The sequence below is a fragment of the Paroedura picta genome, chromosome 10 (assembly GCF_049243985.1).
Source record: "Paroedura picta isolate Pp20150507F chromosome 10, Ppicta_v3.0, whole genome shotgun sequence".
Taxonomy (NCBI): Eukaryota; Metazoa; Chordata; class Lepidosauria; order Squamata; family Gekkonidae; genus Paroedura; species Paroedura picta.
The window spans coordinates 36729641-36748190 of NC_135378.1; the positions used below are offsets into that span (position 1 = coordinate 36729641).

Sequence of the window (18550 nt, forward strand, 5' to 3'; positions counted from 1 at the left end):
TGTTCTGGTGTTGTGAGGCAGGGTGCCCCCCGCCCACCCCTAACTGTGACATTCAGCAGAGTGCCCATGCCATTGGGGCCATCCCTGGGCCAACCTGTGCATCACCCTCACTGGAGGCACAGTAAGAGGATGGAGGGGGCAGTCCCACGGCAGCTGCTCAGTGTGCCCCTATCCCTCATTCATGTCCCTTGTTACAGCAAGAAGCTTCTCCAAGTGCTTGGATGCTGCCAGGCCCTCCACCCATTGCACCACTCGCCTGCACATGGAGAAAAGTGTGGGTGGGATGGGCTGAGCCAGAAGAGGGCCCTGTGCCTGGGGATCTGGTAATGTGCCAAGATCCCCTCTGGACCAACAGCAGACTTGACACTGCCCCTTTCTCCCCCCAGCAGAGGACATCTTGTTGGGCTTTCCCACTCTGTTTTCCAGGGAGGCAGGAATAAACTTTTCCCTCCCAGGTCCTGTCACCTGACTCATGTGCTGTTGATTCAGTCTTCCTGCCTTTCAAGGGAGAGGACTGGATCTCAGTCTATCCCTGCCCTTATTCTTTAGTTTGCTACTTTATTTCAATTTTGATGATGATCCAGTTTCTTTCTCTGGTCAGTTTCCTTCCCTGATAGTTTTCTTTGTAGTTTTTTCTTCTTTCCTTTCTATCTCTTTAGGGGCGGCAGGCTTACAGCCGTTAGTCCAACGTGTGTCATTATGCTCAGCAAGCTCTGCCAGTTTTTTCCACCCCATTTTTGCTTTCTGGTGTCTTTTCCCCTTTGGAGGGAAGGAAAACTCGGCAAGGACATTTAACCTTGGGTTGCCCTGAGTGTTTTATTTTTAAAACCCTCCTTAGAGCGCTCTGATGGCTGCCAGAGCACAGGAGGACAGGGTGTTCTTGGACACTGATGTCCAGGCACTAAGTGATTTGATCACACCCTGTGGAACTGACAGACGGTGGCCAGCGTAGCTTTCAGGGATGGCACGTCTGAAACAAGCTACTGGCATCCAAAGCCATCAAGCTCCCCCTCTACATTGCTTCCTCTTCAGGGGCCTTGTGATACCCAGCCCGCACAGGACCACAAAGGCTGGCGTTGCCATGTGCTTCCCTAGAATCAGGGGCGTAGTTGGTCCACAACCAGCCTTTTTCAACCTTTGACGGTGGAGGAGCCCTTGAAATAATTTTTCAGGCTTCAAGGAACCCCAGAAGTGATGTCAGCTGGCCACACCTCCCACCATGCCCCCAGAAGTGATGTATCACTGGAAGTTAACAGTTCTGGGGCGGGGGGGGGGGAGGCAGAACACAGTTTAAGGCAGAAGTAAGTGTGCAGTCTTTGCCCACTCCCCGGTGCAAAAGCCATGAGAGAATTCACTCATGTTCAGGAGGGGGGCCAATAGAAGCAACTGGTTCCCTGGCTTGTGGCGGAGTCTATTAAGGAGGGGAAAGGCTGCAGACCCCCTTTGGAGCTCCTACAGAACCCCCTAGGTGGGAATCCCTGATCTAAATAATTATTTTAGCAAAAACCTTGCATAGCAGGGACTAGACTTGGCATGAGCCCCTCTTACAGATATCCTAGGTCCCCTCACCCTTCCTTACACAAGGAACTCGTAAAAAATTGTATTACCTACCGCCTGAAGGGGTACAGAATCCTCTGTCTTCATTGTAAGATTCAGTCACCTCCTTCTGCTTGTAACCATTCTTCCATGGTTACTGTATCAGTAACAAAATATTAGTATCTGATGTGGTTACTTTAACAAGGTCTAATGTCTTATTAAGCTGTCTGAATTCCCACTGACTTTAATGGGAGAACATGCATGTTTGCTTAACTCCCCACCAATTCAATAGGTCTTGGAAGGACTTAACTTTAAGTGGATGGTGTCCAGTCATAACAGTGTATCACACTATGCTGCATCTGTCTTTACCTCCCAAGGCAAAAGTTGTTGGAAAAATAACTTCATTCTTTATTGAAGTCCTTCTTTAAATACAGAAGTTAAAAATGGTAGGTTGCAGCTTTTACACATTCTTTCCCAACCCCCTTCTAATAATGTCTACAGTTCCTAATTAGCAAAGAGCTTTCTAATGTGACATTAGGGAAGGATCTCTAGAAATTAGGACAGCTGAAAAGCTATGCATCAGCATAATAGCTCATAATTTGCTCACATCTTGTTTCAGACTAGAATGTGCTGTACATTGCTATTATTAAGCCTCAAGAGGCACTTAGATTAGCAGAACACTCTTGTGCCTGCTCTCCCATCAATGTGTGACTCAGAATTCTTAAAACATCCTGTTTATTACAATGCTAGAAGAAAATGCAACAGAAAAATCTGTTTAGTGCAGTCAAGTTTCAAGCTCAAATCTGATGGCTTTGAATCTGGAAGGCCTTTTATTGTTGCCAGTGTTCAATATAGTAAATCTGGATGATTTTTGCAAGAACCAAAAATTGTTTAAGAGTCACCCTACCACCTTTAGACATTCCCAGAGTTTGAGTGAGGACTTTTTACTTGAATAGCAGTTTTCATGCCTCTTAGGGTTGCCAGCTCTGGGTTGAGAAACTCCTGGAGACTTTGGGGTGTAGAGGGACCTCAATGGAGTCTAATGCTATGGAGCCCACACTCCGAAGCAGCCATTTCCTCCAGGGCAACTGATCACTTTAGTCTGAATATGAGCTATAATTCTAGGGGATCCCCAGGTCCCACCTGGGGACTGGCATCCCTAGTGCTGCTTCTGAAAAATACCTCTGAGGTTCAAAAGCCCTGTGTCATCATGCAACAAGATTAACCAGCTGGCCACAAAAGCTCCCCATAACCGTTTATGCACTGGGAACCTCACTGCCCCAGATCCTGTGCAAGAGCACAAATCGGTGGCAGATGAGGTGCACCAGGCCAAATTCTCCCCCATGCAGTTGCAGGAAGAGGTGGGGCAACCTGCCACAACTAAATCTCCAGCCTGCAGCCTAGCATGAAACCTCCAGTGCGTAAACGGTCCATGTGAGTCAATAGAGCTCCAGCTCCATAGAGAAAATCTACTACAGGGTCCGATGCTCCAGTTTGGAACTTATCACATCCATAAATTGCTGAAAAATTCTCAGGAGAATAATAAATTCAGAGTTTCTGAGCACCCAAAAATGTTCTGCCTACATTCCATTATTCCAGACTTAAGTGATCTCGGGATTGGATGCCATTAAACTTTTATTTTTTTAGTAGTATTTGAATCCTAAAGAGTTAAGGTCCCATTGAGAGAGAGTGGATAGCATAGATGTTTGTTGGAAAATGTCTTCTGAATCTTGCTGCAATCCATAAATTCAGTTACTCTTTTTTGTGAACCATCTCTAGAACACGAAAAAGGCTTTGCTGGATCAGACCAGTCCATCGAGGCAAACATCCTGTTGATGGCAAGGGCCGGCAACCAGAGCACAGAGAACAAGACCTTCCCCTAATGTTTTCTTATAGAACTAACTAGAAATTAAGCCCGCTGTTGCTGAAATACAGCGGGCGCTAGAGCAGGGGTAGTCAACCTGTGGTCCTCCAGATGTTCATGGACTACAACTCCCATGAGCCCCTGCCAGCAAATGCTGGCAGGGGCTAATGGGAATGTTAGTCCATGGGCATCTGGAGGACCACAGGTTGACTACCCGTGCGCGAGAGCATAGGGAAGAATAAGGGAGGAAAGGAAGGTTGAAGAAGAAGAAAGTTGGTTCTTATATGCCGCTTTTCCCTACCCGAAGGAGGCTCAAAGCAGCTTACAGTCGCCTTCCCATTCCTCTCCCCACATCAGAGGGAAGGAGGGATGGAATGGAGAAAGGGAAGGAGGGATGGGATTGAGAAAGGAGGGAAAGGGGTGGGTGAAGGGATGAATAGAAGGAATAGAGGAAGGAAGGCAGGAAGTGTGTTAGAGAGGAAGTGGGAAAGAGAGCAAGTGAGAGGGAGAAAGAGATGGCAGGAAGTAGAGGAAGTCAAGAAGGAAAGTAGAAAAAGTCAGGAAGGAAAGAAGGAAGGGAAGAAGGAAGGCAGGCAGGGAGGTAGGTGGACTTGGAGGGGACAGGGGTTTGTGTGAAGGGGGGAGTTGTGAGGGGGGTGAATTGGGAGGGGGAGTTGGGGGGGAAGAGATAGAGGAAGCAAGGGAGAAGGAAGGCAGCCAGGGAGGTAGGTGGACTTGGAGGTAGGTGGACTTGCGCGGCTCCCCATTGGCTGCTTGGCCCTGGATGGACACTCGGAGGGTCCAATTGGGAGCCGCTTTGCGGCTCTTGATTGGGCCTTCTGAGTTTTTATCCCGGACAGAGCCCGCCCTTTCTCCTCCCACATTGCCCTTACCTTTTTATTTAATACCGCGGGAGCGGTTACAGATAATCAGATATTTACATGGAGGCTCCCCGTACTAGATTTGCCTAAAAGGCCAAAACTTTCCTCTGATGGTGTCTCCTAATGCTGGTATTCAGATATTTATAAGATATTTACTAGCCACTAAGAGAACTATCCCCCACAAATGTGCCCAATCCCCTTTTAAAACCATCTATGCACATGGACATCACTACTTTCCCTGGCAGAGAATTCCATACTCATTGAGAAAAGAAATTTTTCCTTTTCCTGTCCCATCAACTTCATTGGGTTTTCTGAGCTCTCTTTATCCTCTTTTTTCAACCCCTGCGTAATTTTATAAACCTGTATCAGGTCCTCTCCTTAGCTTGCTTCATTCTCAACTTAGAAGTCTCAAACTGTCCAGCCTTTTCTCATAGCAAAAATGCTCCACCTTCTTGGATCATCTTGGTTGCCCCTTTCTGTAAGTTTTCCCATTCTGAGATGTCCTTTTTGAGATACAGCAACAAGATCTGCATGAAGTGGCCAAATGAGACCTCACCATAGCTCTGTACAAGGGTATTACCATGTTTGCCATTGTATTCTCAGTCATTTTCCTGATAAACCCCAACATAGACATTGCCATTTTCACTGCTGTGAAATTGGTTGACAATTTTATTGAGCTATCCACATAACCCCAAGATCTCTCTCTGCATTGGTTTCAGATAGTTCTAAAGCCATTCATATGTTTCTAAAGTTGGGATTCTGTTGTTGTTTGTGTTTAAATATTAAATTCTTCATGTTCCAAATGCTACACTTCTCTTAAGTTGTCTGTGCAGAAAATTTATCATCATAGGAGAAAGGGGGAAATTGTTTGTTTGTTTTTTGACTTAAATAATATTTATTGAATTCACATTTTCATTTTAGGTATGGTGCAACAAGCAGTCTTCAAGCACTTTAAAACACAGGAATATATTGCAGATATTTGTTAAATATATGTATATACACAGGCCACTTAAATCTTCCATACAAAATTTTCAATTGATCTAATGTGCAACGGTTGCCTATCTTACAATGCATCAACCTGATTTCTGAACTGGGTTTGACCTACTTCAGTCATCTCCATTTCCCTAGGAAATGTTTAGTTGCCGATTAAATCACCTGAACTTGTTAAAAAAGAATGACTGAACTGAGCCTTTTGATTCTCTTAGACGTATTTCTTGATCTCATCATACAAGACTAATACAAAAGCACCCCCCATGCCTCTCAGCACATTGGACCAGGCGCCTTTGAAGAAAGCCTTGCCTCCTTCATCTTTTGCGATCTTCTTCCAGCAATCAATTGTGCCCTTGTACATAATGTCAGCTGTGGGAAACATTGTGAACAAGTCAGTCAGTCTGTATTCAAGAGCAAAATTTTTCTCAGTCTCTCTAGCCTTCTTATAACTTATACTGCAATAAAATGTCCCACCCCTCAGCCCCAAATACAGATAAAGTCTTCAAGTGGGTCACCGCCATCTGCTACTGAGAGAAATTACTGTCCATAAATACTGAATTTGAAACAAATACCAATGGGTTACACACCTAGAAAATCACCACACTGCATTAATTGTACTTTTATATCTTATAAAAACTCAGTCTGCAAGTGTCTTAACTTATCTTGACCTCAGAACTTTTCAACTAATAAATCAGTTGTTTATTATTATTATTATCATTATTATCATTATTATCATTATTATTATTTAAAAGAGCTATCTCCTTACCTCCTTTCCTGCCAGACTGCATCATCATCCTACGTCGGACGGTGTCAAAGGGATAAGACACCAACCCTGCTACCGCGGTGACACTCTGGGCAATCATCCAACTCACAATGATGTGCACATTCTTTGGATCAGGCAGCATCCCTGAAAGCAAGAGTAGATTGCCCAAAGGTTTAGGGAGAAACTGGAAAAACAGTTCACAGAAGCACCTGGCCATTGCTGTCTTGCTCAAACTGTACCAGTGATTTCAGAGTAACTTGTCTTACGTGACACCTGGAGCAGACCTCCATTGTGTTAGGGCAGAAGCTTTCACTCATCCAGAAGGCAAAGGAGTGCATAATTGACCATGAGTTCTCTTCCCAGTGTCTGGAATTTACAGCTTTCACTAGAAAGTGGTCATTTATATAGTCACCAGTGCCAGAAATTTTAACGCTCCAAATCCTACCAAAGTTAGAGGTCTACACTTCTTCTGACCAAAGCTGCCAAGTCAAAAACATTTTCAATCCACCCAGTCACCAAGATTCTCAAGGCAGCTTCCAGGAGGTTATGCCACTGTATCCTCATGGGCAGTCTGTGAAATCTGACTAATATGAGAATCAGTAACTGCCCCAGATTCACCTAGTAAATTCCAGGGTAGACTAGGGATTCAAATTAAAGTCTTTGCAGTTCAAGTCCAGCAATAACTAACCACTCCTGGAGAATTGTTGCTACAGTGAGATATTTACAACTCAGTGCGGCCATCAAGAAATGGGCTCAGCCAGAGAAACACCAGTATCTTTAGGATACCCTATTCAAGTCAGACTGTCAACTGCTAGGGATGGGTATGAACCTAAAACTTCTGATTCAGTTTGGGTTTTGGTGAGGCCTCTGAACCAAACCAAAATTTTCCTGAACCAAACCAACCAGTTCATACCGCTTTTCTCTTGGCCGTGGCTTGCCACAGACTTGCCAGGGTGTTAGGGGGTTCCAAACTAGTTCAAGTTTGTGCCAGATTTGGACTTGTAAACTGGTTCATGCCCATCCCTAGGGTCTGCCCTGGAGCATCACTAGCAGCCAGGAGCAATCAGAGCTAAACTCTGCCAATGCTACAGAAGCCACTCGACTGAGACCTGACGAGCAGCACCAGCAGCACTACCCCATGACCTCTTTATGCATTGCCAATGCTGTGGTCAGTAGGTGAGCTGGCACCCATAGCTGGCCCCACTGTCAAGATCCGAGCCAAGCAGTCCCAACCACACTGACTTGAAGCACCACAGGAGGCTGGCTGTCTCTTGGGCTCTGCCCCTCTATCCTACTGCACTTTCCAAATCAAAAGAAACTTTAGCTCCATGATGGGGTACTAAGCAAGGCACAGCATTTGTTGAAGGAAACTGGGAACTCACGGGATAGTGCAAGATCTGCTGAGATATCTAATTCATTAAAAAAAAATCTCCTTTCCTACACCAACAAATAAAAGTACTCCTAATTATTCAGTTTTTGAACCCCTTATGATTTCTCAGTTTCAAAGGTCACATACTCCTATCAGGTTGCTATACACCATGCAAAAAGTACTCATTATAACAGTTCAGCTTGGATTCCTCAGAAGGTGATACTTTTATGATTCTTCCCCTTCTCCACCCAACCTAGAAAGGGGAAACTAACACTAGCCTCATCTCAAGTCTACAAAATTATCAACCCATCCAATTAGGGAGAGTCCAGGTTTTGGACCGTGCTGAAATGTTTTATGACGTCTCTCAGATCAGTGTCACTTGGGCCAGTGCAGAGTCTACGCTGCCTTTTGCCCCTTCCTATCAGAGCCACCCGTTCCTTACCCTTAGCCGTGTCATAGACGCCAAAATAAGCCGCTCTGTAGATGATGATGCCCTGGACCGAGACGTTGAATCCCAAATAGAGACCCTTGAGGCCGTCAGATTTGTAGATCTTGGCAATGCAGTTGCCCAGCCCCGTGAACTGCCTCTCGTTCATCCCCTTCCCAACATCAGCTGCTAGCCTGGTCCTGGCAAAATCCAGAGGGTACACGAAGCAGAGAGAGGTGGCTCCTGCAGCTCCCCCAGAGGCCAGGTTGCCTGCAAAGTAGCGCCAGAACTGCTTGTGCCTGTCCACGCCCCCCAGGAAGATCTGCTTGTACTTGTCCTTGAAGGCAAAGTTGAGGGCCTGGGTGGGGAAGTATCGGATGACATTGGCCAGGTTGCCTCTCCAGAAGGAGATGATGCCCTGCTCCTTGGGAATCCTCACCACACAGTCAATGATTCCCTTGTACTGTTTATCGGCTGTGATCTGTTGGCTGGCATGCTGAACCTGTTGAAGGAAGAAAAGGGGGAGCAGGGAAAGAGAGGGGCAAGAGAGAAATGGGGTCACTACAGGAAAGGGAGCATTGTGCTTTCCACAGAGATGTGACAGAGCTCTTTGTACTCTCCCCAGGTACGATTGGGAGGATTGAAAACTCAGATATTAGTAGTTAGAGGGATTGCCCAATCTGTCTGCATTATCATTGTAAGCTTCCCATGTGTAACTCTGCCAGATGATAAATAAGGATTACAACTCATTTCATTATTAATAGCAAACCTCTGGAAACCAGTGCCATGGCCTCAGTGCCCTATTTGCTGGCTCTGCATATGTCCAGAATTCAGTGTCTTTGACCATCATCTCTTGGGGTTAATATAAACATCTCTGGGGGTTAATCAGAACTTGAAATCACCTCCATGAGCATCATGATGGGAAGGAGGACTCAGCTTGACCGTTTCCCTTCTGGCCTCCTGAGGAATTACTACGATATGCAATTTTGATTGCTTCTATTTTTCAGACACCAGTTTTGCCAAGGTGGCACAAACGACCCAATAAGGGTGATATTCTTTGCTGTAGAGAAGGCAGGTGCAGAGAGTAGCTGGTCTCCTTCCATTCCTCTGGCCCTGGCTCAGGACTGCAAGTCCTTGAAATGACCTCCCTTTAGCTACCAAGCCAGAAAGCCAGATGTATAGCCCTGACTGGTTTAGAAGCAGAAAAGTTCCTTGATAAATCCAAATACTGTGTTCAACTGGGACTTTGAATGCCATGTTCATGAGGCTGAGTTAGTGGAATAAAGGTGCAGTCCTGTGCAGGCTTATACAGAAACCCCATTGGGTTCAATAGACCTGGCTCCCATTGCTCCATCAGTGGCCACCTTCCTAAAGGGAATCACCAGCAAAGAGAGAGAGAGAGAGAGAGAACCAGCAAGTCACCCAAGGTTTGATGGCCTTTCTTCCCCATCCCGGTGCTCTTGCCGGCCTGTTCTATAAACAGAATGGGGAGGCAAGAGCAGTGCTGGTCTTGTGTAATCAGAACTCCACCAAGTGGGGTTTCCATATTTAGTCACTTGCAGCATGTGCCCCTCTCACACTAGACTGCCTGAGCAACTCTGGCGCGTCACTGTTCTACATCTCGCCTCCCGCAAGGAATGTCCCATCCCCCCCTTGGAGAACACATTGGGGGGGGGGGGCTGCATTTAAAGCTATTTTCATTGACATTTTCGTAGTGACGCCTGCTGATGCCCGCAAAGCTGCAGGTGTCAACTTTCAACAAGTTTCTGTCACGGACTTTCGGGAGAACCAACTCAATAGGGCCAAGGGACGCCTTCATGTTCAGCTACCAGCTGCCCCCCCTTGCCCACCCGCCCCCTTGCCCACCCCCCCTGCCGTGAGCTGCCCCGCCGCGATGCTCCTGACCTGCAGCAGCAATTTCACCCTTTCGATCGGGGCGACCGCCGTCTTGGAGATGGCAGCGGCAATCCCGCCAGCCAGGAAGTCCTTCAGAAAGCTCAGGGCTTGGTCAGCCATGCTGGGAGAAGCCCGCTCGACGCCCTCTTCGCCTCAGCGCGCCCGGCACTTCCCCACCCAGCGGAGTCCCCCGGTGGCCAGCCGCCGGAATCCCTTTATAGCCCCCGCGGGTCTCGCGATAAGAGGAGGGGCTCGCCGGGGGCTGACCCGCGTGGACATTGGCTGGGACCCCCTTGGGAGAGGGCCCGGGGCGAAGCCGGCGTGCTGCGCTTCCTCGACGGACACCCTGCGGCCAGGGACGCCGGCAAGGGCAAAGGAAAGTTATCTGCGCCCTGCTGGCACGGCATGTGCTCGCTGTATTAATAGCACAGGGTGGCACCTGGGCCGGGGGCCGCTGAAGCCTTCGCCACAGCCGGGAAGGCCTCGAAGCGGAGCTCCCGAGCGCTTCTTCCTCCTCGCCCGTGTCGCGCCCTCCGGGGACCCGGTGGGAGGGGGGGGGCTGCTCCTACTTGAGAGCATGTACAAAAAACGCCCCCTGCGAGGTAGGTGCTCCTCTCAAGGGGAGCCGGGATTTGGATCCAGAAATCACCCAGTGCGAGGCCAGCAGTATTCCACGCACGTGGGATCATGCGCCTTCAGTGCTGTTTTGTACTGGGAAATCCAGCTGTAAAAAGCGCATCGAAAGTGCATTGTCCAAGTGTGCAGAATGGTGCGAGTCGCAAACATGGCGATGGAAAGATGCTCCCCACACATGGAGGCAGCTCATTACAATGCAGGCGTGTGTCAGTGGTTCACTCCACAATGGTTAGACATGCTAATGAGTAATACCTCAAGGGTGGCCATGGGAGATATTCTGGGAGGTGGTGGGAGAAGCACTGTCAAGACACAGATGATTTCTGGTGCCCGGGGGGGGGGGGTGTTGTAAAGCAAGAGACTTCCAGAGGTGCCTTGCCACTCCCTGCCTCTGCACAGTGACGCTGGACTTCCTTGGAGGTCTCCCATCCAAATACTAACCAGGAGACTTGGCAAGCCTCAGCAATCAAGATCAGGAGAGACAAGATATTTACATGCACCTATGTGACTAGGATCCCAGACTCCATAAATATCCCTTGTTGAACTAAACAGGATTTAATCCTAATAAGTGTGACTCTCATTCAGGTGACTATCATTTCTGTTCCTGGCAGGACTTCCGTGTCTCAAGCAAATGCCAACTTGCCCACAGAACTGGACCCAGAAAACAGGAGCCAGGACAGCCTGCTTTACTTATCATGAAATGTTGATTAAAAGTGTTCCTTGGAGCATGTGCAGAGGATGACATCCCTGCTGCTGATTAATGAAAGTCAGGCCCCTACCCCCGGATCCAGATGGGATGGAGGGAAACGTTTCCAACTGTGATCCTAGGCACACTTTCTTGGGGATGTGTCATTAACTTAGACTGAAATTGCATATGGATTGTAAAGTGCAAGAAAGTTGAAACGTGATTGTAAATCAGCCTTCCTGTATCAATATTAGTAAGCTTAGAAACATGTACAATTACAATTACCTTTCTGTTTTGCAAATGTGTGTGAGAAAGGGGGGAGTGAAGAACTCTTTAAATGGTGTGTGTGAATGAGATGCCGTTTAACATATTTCTAAGTAAAGATGCAAACCGCATGTCCAAGAAAAGAACAGCATTTTTAAGTGCCTCACCATTAAATCATTGTCCTTTTCACCAACTGTTTCCTATTTTGGCTAGCAGCTGCTCTCCAATGTCTCCTTTCCCATTTCTGCTAATGAGATCTTTTAAGTGGAGGATGCTGGGAATTCAATTTTGGACCTTCCCCATGAAAATGAGTTTTACCACTGACCTGTGGCTCTTTTCACGTGCAGACCTACACTTTTACCTTAAAAATTGAATTACAACATGAAAAAACATAAGCGCACCAACAGAAAAATGTGAGAACCTGTCCCAGGCTATCAAAATCCATATACAGTATAATATTTATATAATACACATCAATAAGATACAATACACATCAATAAGATAAACATTTAATTGGCTTATGTGGTCACTAAAATATGTGTCCCCATTTAAGCCACTGAGGCCAGGATTAGGATGGGGGGAGGGGGTAGAGCTCTAGACGTCCTTGCCAGTGCCACATGGTGGCTTTAATGTTCAGCTGAACAAGATTCAGATGGGGACAGTTTCCCTCTGCCCATAGATGTCATGAGGACCTCCTGGTGGAGTCTTACAAGGTCATCCTTGGCATGTGACAGGAACTCAGATATCATTTTTAGGAGGGAAGGCGGCTGGAGGAGCACAGGACCTGGCAGCAGAAAATGCAGAGCCAAAATGCGCAGTGTGCACAGGATGGGCTTGTGTACAGTGGTGCATGACGCTGACATGGCCAGGTCGGTGGGTGTCGTAAGAGACACTCCCCCACCCTTTGTCTGTTTTATTTCCTCAACAAACATTTTCACAGGCAAGCTGCTGCTTACCATAGTGTGAATGGGGAGCTGATGGGGTAAAAATACAAACCCATTAGCCCTTTTCAGAGGTTCTAAAGGTATTCAAAGAAGACATGTGGGATATACAGAATTGCGGTAGCAAGGACACATGTTCATTGCATTGATTCTACATGCTGATAGGTAAATGCATGCACAACTTTCACTGTTTGATCAGAAATCCAGATTTTTCAGGATTCCTTAATTGTGTAACAAAAACAACAACTGCCCCAGTTCACAAAACCTCACGTCCCTCCCTGCACCCAGTAAGTCAGGTGCTAAAAGTTGCTGCTACAGTTTTCACTTTGAGTACCTCAAGCAAGACCTGCATAGGGATCCTGATGCCAACTGTTTATTGTTTTGCTGATCTCGCCAATAAATCTACACTCTTGCCAGCTTAGTGTCAGCCAAATTAGTTCAGCAAAGCGGTTTTGCTATTGATCTGCCTCCCAGCTCCACGCATAATCCTTCAGACATTCTCGCATTCCATAACTTCCCAAATTCTGCCTGTCACCTGCCAGACACTGTTATGGCATCATCTCCTTCTCCCTCCTAGTATTTTGAAAATAAAAGCTTGGCACCTCTGAACACTTTGTTCTCTAAACCGTTTCTCCTGTTGGCTATCAGACTGGAATATTGGTCCCTTAAACAGATTAGGGATGGCATCTCTTCACAGCTGAGGGTGAAATTTTCTGCACAAGCAATGCCACAGCAGGTTCAGAGGAGAAAGAATTAGACAGACTGTGTAAGTATATTTTGAGAAAATACCATAGAAAAGAGGTGCAGCAGTTAGCACCCTGAGTTTATGTTAGTGGGGAAAGAGAGCCAGAAATATTGAAAGTGGGTTGGACTAATTTGAATCTGAATTTCTGCTTTCTCACTTTCACTAAGAGATCTTGGTCCAGTCCCACACTGAGGTTTTTTTTTTGGGGGGGGGATGAGGTGACTGAATATCACTCTAGGCTCCTTGGAGAAAGGATGGAGAGATGTGAGGAATTAACCAAAGAGAAAATTGGCTTCTGTGCCAGTTGTACAGAAGGGGGAATTAGGATAGGCGATGCAGAGCCGAGGAAAGCTATAGGTACCAAAATGGCACACAGACACTGAAGTCTGTTGCAAATTGCTACTTTTAGCACTTTGATAATGGCCAACATTTCTATGTTAGGTAATAGTTCTGTTGGAAGTGCAAATACCACATGCCATGTAGAGGTAACAAAAGTAAGATCAGTTCTCCACATCCATTACAAGTGTAGGAGGCATGTGCCTTTTCCATGCTGGAAGTGACTAAATTGCATAGAGGCAGGGGCGCTTATTTACCTGCCTTTACTTCCACTGAGCTGCCCTGCAGATCTCAAACTTATTTTAGAATTAGCCTTATGAAGCAGGCTGGCTTTATCAGAATGGGTGCAAGCCAGAACTGAGGCCGTCTGCTGCCTGGCTGGCCTGGAAAGCATGCTGCCTGGGCAGGGATTGTAGCAACGGGATTCGACCTCAGTTACCAGGCAAGTGACCTCAAATAACCTTCATGGTAATATAATCCCTCCAGCAAATTTCAAAAGAGACTCCTTGTATCATTCTCAGCCAGCCTTTGCTGTCACTGCTTTCTGCCCTCTGTGTTGGAAGAATAGAATTAAAACCAACTCCTTTCCAGATTTATGTAGACAGTGTAGCTCTTTCTTGTTAATTTCTTCTCCCCTTCTCTTTCACCATGTTGAAAGCACTACAGAGAACCCTCACTGGGTGGATGCAGCCTGTGTTTAGAATGTCTGGTTGCCTCATTTACTTAATTCCCTCCCACTTCAAAATGCAGAGACATTGTGTGCATAACTGCATGGCCCTGTGGTGTATGCACGAGAGAAAAAGTAAATGCTGCTTCTACATTGTTTGGAAACGTGGAGATCGTGACTTCCTGCACAATCTTCATTAAGCAGGATGTTTGCACATGTATATTAATGCAACCCGTTTGACACCCTGAAATCTGTTGTCAAATGAACCTTTTGTCGCTTATTTGAAGCATAGCAGCCACATGTGTGACTTCAGCAGTAAGCATCTGGAATGTAACCTGGCATGTTGAAACAGAACAGGACAACCACATGTTGTGATTCTGCAACAGAAGAAGAGGAAGTGTTTTTTATAAACTGCTTTTCACTACCCGAAAGAGTCCCAGAGTAGCTTACAAACACTTTTCCCTTCTTCTCCCTGCAACATATACCTTGTGAGGTAGGTGGGGCTGTATAGAGCTCTAAGAGAACTGTGCATTGCCCAAGGTCACCCAGCTAGCTGCATGTGGAGGAGGAGTGGGGAATCAAACCCAGCTCTCCAGATTAGAGTCCACTGCTCATAACTACCAGACTATGCTAGCTCTCAGTATCATTCACCTTTCATCCCTTCCAGATTTCATCCTGCTGCTCTCAAAGCCAAGTTGGCAGTCTTGGTTCGTTTCAATTTCTTCTGATGACCAGCTATCGAGCAAGCTGATGGTGAAGGCATGAATCACAATGTTGATATTAATGGGGGGAGGGGGCTCCCAAGTACCAAAAACTATTTCTGAAGTCAATTGTCTGCTTAACGTGACACTATTAGTCACATCTCTCGATCTTGCATAAAAAGTGACTTGAATGAATATTTTATTTACTTCAGGTCTTTTGCTCTGCTTTTGGCTGGAAGCAGCAGGGTTACCTATTCCACCAAGGAGATCTGATATAGAGGTACTTGCACTAGAGTACAAATGAAGTTGCCACCTGTTCTTCCTGCTCTGCCTTTAATGGCAAACCGAATCGAAAAAGGAAACCTGTTGGCTGATTAATAAATGTATTTCAAAGTCCAAAAATTATTCTTTATGTAATTTTATATTCAAATAAATGAAGTATTCTGAAGGACTTGAAAAGAATTCTTAACCCCTTCTTTGGCACCTACACAAATGTCATCCTTCCCTTTGGGTAATCACAAATGTGTGAAATGTTCCATTTGCAAATTTATGTCGGAAACCTCAGATTATACACAGTCCAATCAATTTACAGTCATGATTAGAGATTTCATTACATGTTATTCAAAAAAATGTAATTTACATGATTAAATGTGTGTGTGGATTGGGATATATTTTGGCATGTCTACCAGACCTCTAAAAACAAGAATAATGGAACACATGTCCAAAATCTGGAATCCAAGGTGCTCCGTTGGTCTCCCATTGGACTAAACATGATCATTCACTGGACAATTTCACCTTCTTTGGAATTGAGACCATCACTCCTAGTCAATTTCTTAGTAGCAGCACCAACAATATTTGCTACAACACAAATGTTTTATTTTTTTATTTTCAGTTTGACACCATCTGTCCCAATGGCCTGAACTCTTCTTGGGACTTATCTTGTTTTTTGTAAAACAAACAAACAAACAAACAAAAACAACTTATATAAATGACTACTTGAGAAATTGTAGTAATGTATACATTGGAGCTCTTTAATTTAATTCATTGGGAACACCTGTCTTGAACCTGCTTGCTAGTAACAGGGCTTAAAACATCTATGAGTTTATTTTTGAACTAGGCATACATATGAATGAAGCCCATTATGCTGTGGGCTGTGTGATACCTTGAGGTATGTTTATTCTTTATTCTTAATTCTTAATTCTATATTATTATAGTATCAACTTTCTTAATTGTGATTGTAACTTTCCATATATATATACAGACTGTTATTATTTTTATTTCATTTCAGACAGATAATAATGCATGACTCAATCATTTAAACCTATCACCATAACTGAGGTTGGTTATATATATGTAATTGTATAAGATTTGTGGATTACTACTGCGTATAAAGAAGAGCCTCTTGTGGCTCAGTTTGCAAGGCTGTTAATTTTAGGCCATTCTGGAAGTCCTTAATTTGTAGAGTCACCAGTTGCTGGAAGAGATTTGACAGCACTTAACACACGCATGAGCCTCTTGTGGCGCAGTGGTAAGGCAGCCGTCTGAAAGCTTTGCCCATAAGGCTGGGAGTTCAATCCCAGCAGCCGGCTCAAAGTTGACTCAGCCTTCCACCCTTCCGAGGTCGGTAAAATGAGTACCCAGCTTGCTGCTGGGGGGTAAACGGTAATGACTGGGGAAGGCACTGGCAAACCACCCCGTATTGAGTCTGCCATGAAAACGCTAGAGGGCATCACCCCAAGGGTCAGACATGACTCGGTGCTTGCACAGGGGATACCTTTACCTTTACCTTACTGTATATAAATTGTAAATTATACTATCATTATTATTTGTAGGAAGTCATCCCTGAGGAAGGTTTCCTGGAAAATGGGTACTCTACCTGGGACCCAGTTTTGATTACTTCTATTAACCTTTGAACATCTGATTACTTTCAAGTGGTTTTGAATAATTAATTACTTTGAAAATAACTTTTGGACTTTGAAATACATTTATTAGTCAGCCAACAGATTTCCTTTTTTGATTCAGCTTCACATTTTGAGGAATCAATAGTTCTGCTGACTTCTGCCTTTAATGGCAGCTGGTCACCAAGGAACAAAGCAGATGAAATGTTGCTTGGCATGAAGAAAAATGAATTTCTGTGTAAATGTAGCTTTAAAGAGGCACAAAATCAGGGCTAAAAATGAAGGAGGAACCCAACCAGGACTAATAGGAGTATAGAAGGAGTCCTGCATTGATCAGGGGAAAGATGGGCATATAATTATTTGAAATAACTAAACATATATTTTAATGAATAAGATGGGTAGGATCCGCTTTATCATCCTGTATTACAATACTCATGTGGATCTATTGTCTCTTCCTTTCATTGACACATGGCTGTTTTAACACTACTAAGTGTTATTATAATTTACTATGGCCACAAGCTTCCTGAGCATGCGGCCACAGTATGTGTCTCATGTTTAAATTAAGCCAGCTTTGATAATAGCAGAAAACTTTTTACCACTAGATGGCAGAACAAGCATTGCTTGGACCTCATTAAGAGACTGACAAAAATATTACCAGTACAATCTCGGCTAGAGGAACTTCCTTGTTTTGCATGTGTGTTTGTATGTGTATCTCAAATGTTTAGTTAACCAATGGTTTAAATAAATAGCAGTATTGTTAATATAAGCCGATGAGAAGCAATGATAGATGGGGCACCTGTAATTTAAAGGTAAAGGTAAAGGTATCCCCTGTGCAAGCACCGAGTCATGTCTGACCCTTGTTGTGACGCCCTCTAGCGTTTTCATAGCAGACTCAATATGGGGTTTGCCAGTGCCTTCCCCAGTCATTACCCTTTACCCCCCAGCAAGCTGGGTACTCATTTTACCGACCTCAAAAGGATGGAAGGCTGAGTCAACCTTGAGCTGGCTGATGGGACTGAACTCCCAGCCTTATAGGCAGAGCTTTCAGACTGCATGTCTGCTGCCTTACCACTCTGCACCACAAGAGGCTCTACCTGTAATTTAACAATTATGTAAAAAAGAAAGATTTTCAGGAGTTTGGATTCCCTGTTCTGCATACGTATTAAAGTATGAGACACCTGTTCTCCTTTCTTTCGACTCATCCAACATTACGCTGATATTGAGCAATAGCAGGAATATATGGTGGATTCAGATAACTGAAAAAATTGGCAAATTATGTTTAATAAATAGCATTGTTAAATTCTAGAGAGGTAACCTTGTTGTAGACCAGCCTTTCTCAACTTTTTTACCATTGAAAAACCCTTGAAACATTCTGCAAGCTTTGAAAAACCTCAAAAGTGGTGCAATCATACAGAATATGATTGGGAAGCATAGCTATGTACATGACCATCTGGGGCTCCTCCCCTTCCCACCCCCCAGGCCCATCATTGGCCATTTTGGGAGGGGAGTAAGCATGACCATATATTACCCAATAAATATTTAATAAATTTAAAATAAATTTAAAAATATATATTAAAAATTAATTAACTCCCATCCATTCAAGAAACTCTTCCAGAACCATCAAGTAACCCCAACGTTTCACGAAATCCTGCTGTAGACCCATCCTGTGCCTGTATACTTGGAAGTAAGTCTTATTGGATTGATTTCGAGAAATAGAACTGTTGGGGGGAGGGGAGTTGCATCCTTGCATACAGGTACTCTACATATTGGAGGGAGAAGCGCTGCATGCAGGAAGAATTCTAATTTTATGTTTTGTCAGAGTCAGCAGAATCTCTCAGTCAGTCAGTCAGTCAGTCAGTCAGTGAGAGCCTCTGCTTCTATGTACTTGTTTAAGACAGAGTCAGTGTCCCTATTAAAAAGAAGTGTGTTATGAACAAAGTTTACCTCAGTAAGA

At 44.9% G+C, this 18550-nt stretch overlaps 1 protein-coding gene across 2 annotated transcripts; it reads right to left on the reverse strand.

Moving 5' to 3' along the window:
* Positions 1-1920: 1920 nt before the first annotated feature.
* SLC25A4 (solute carrier family 25 member 4) lies at positions 1921-9930 on the reverse strand. 2 transcript variants are annotated; one of them, XR_013225183.1, is made up of 5 exons: positions 9736-9930; positions 7846-8332; positions 6038-6178; positions 3615-5640; positions 1921-3497 (listed from the first exon to the last, which is right to left on the reverse strand). XR_013225183.1 is itself a non-coding variant. In XM_077302247.1 (4 exons), the coding sequence occupies exons 1-4, from the start codon at positions 9844-9846 to the stop codon at positions 5483-5485; spliced, it is 897 nt and encodes a 298-aa protein (XP_077158362.1). In that variant the 5' UTR covers positions 9847-9930; the 3' UTR covers positions 1921-5482. The 2 variants fall into 2 exon arrangements, 1 of the variants encoding a protein (XP_077158362.1); XM_077302247.1 differs by having other exon boundaries at positions 1921-5640.
* Positions 9931-18550: the final 8620 nt, after the last annotated feature.

What these genes read in the sequence shown, in the direction of transcription:
- SLC25A4 (XM_077302247.1), bottom strand. Translation starts at nt 9,846, where the DNA reads ATGGCTGACCAAGCCCTGAGCTTTCTGAAGGACTTCCTGGCTGGCGGG. An exon ending in CGTCTATGACACGGCTAAGG is followed by an intron (nt 6,179 to 7,845) that starts GTAAGGAACGGG and finishes TCTTGCTTTCAG; the next exon opens with GGATGCTGCCTGATCCAAAG. An exon ending in GCAGTCTGGCAGGAAAGGAG is followed by an intron (nt 5,641 to 6,037) that starts GTAAGGAGATAG and finishes TGTTTCCCACAG; the next exon opens with CTGACATTATGTACAAGGGC.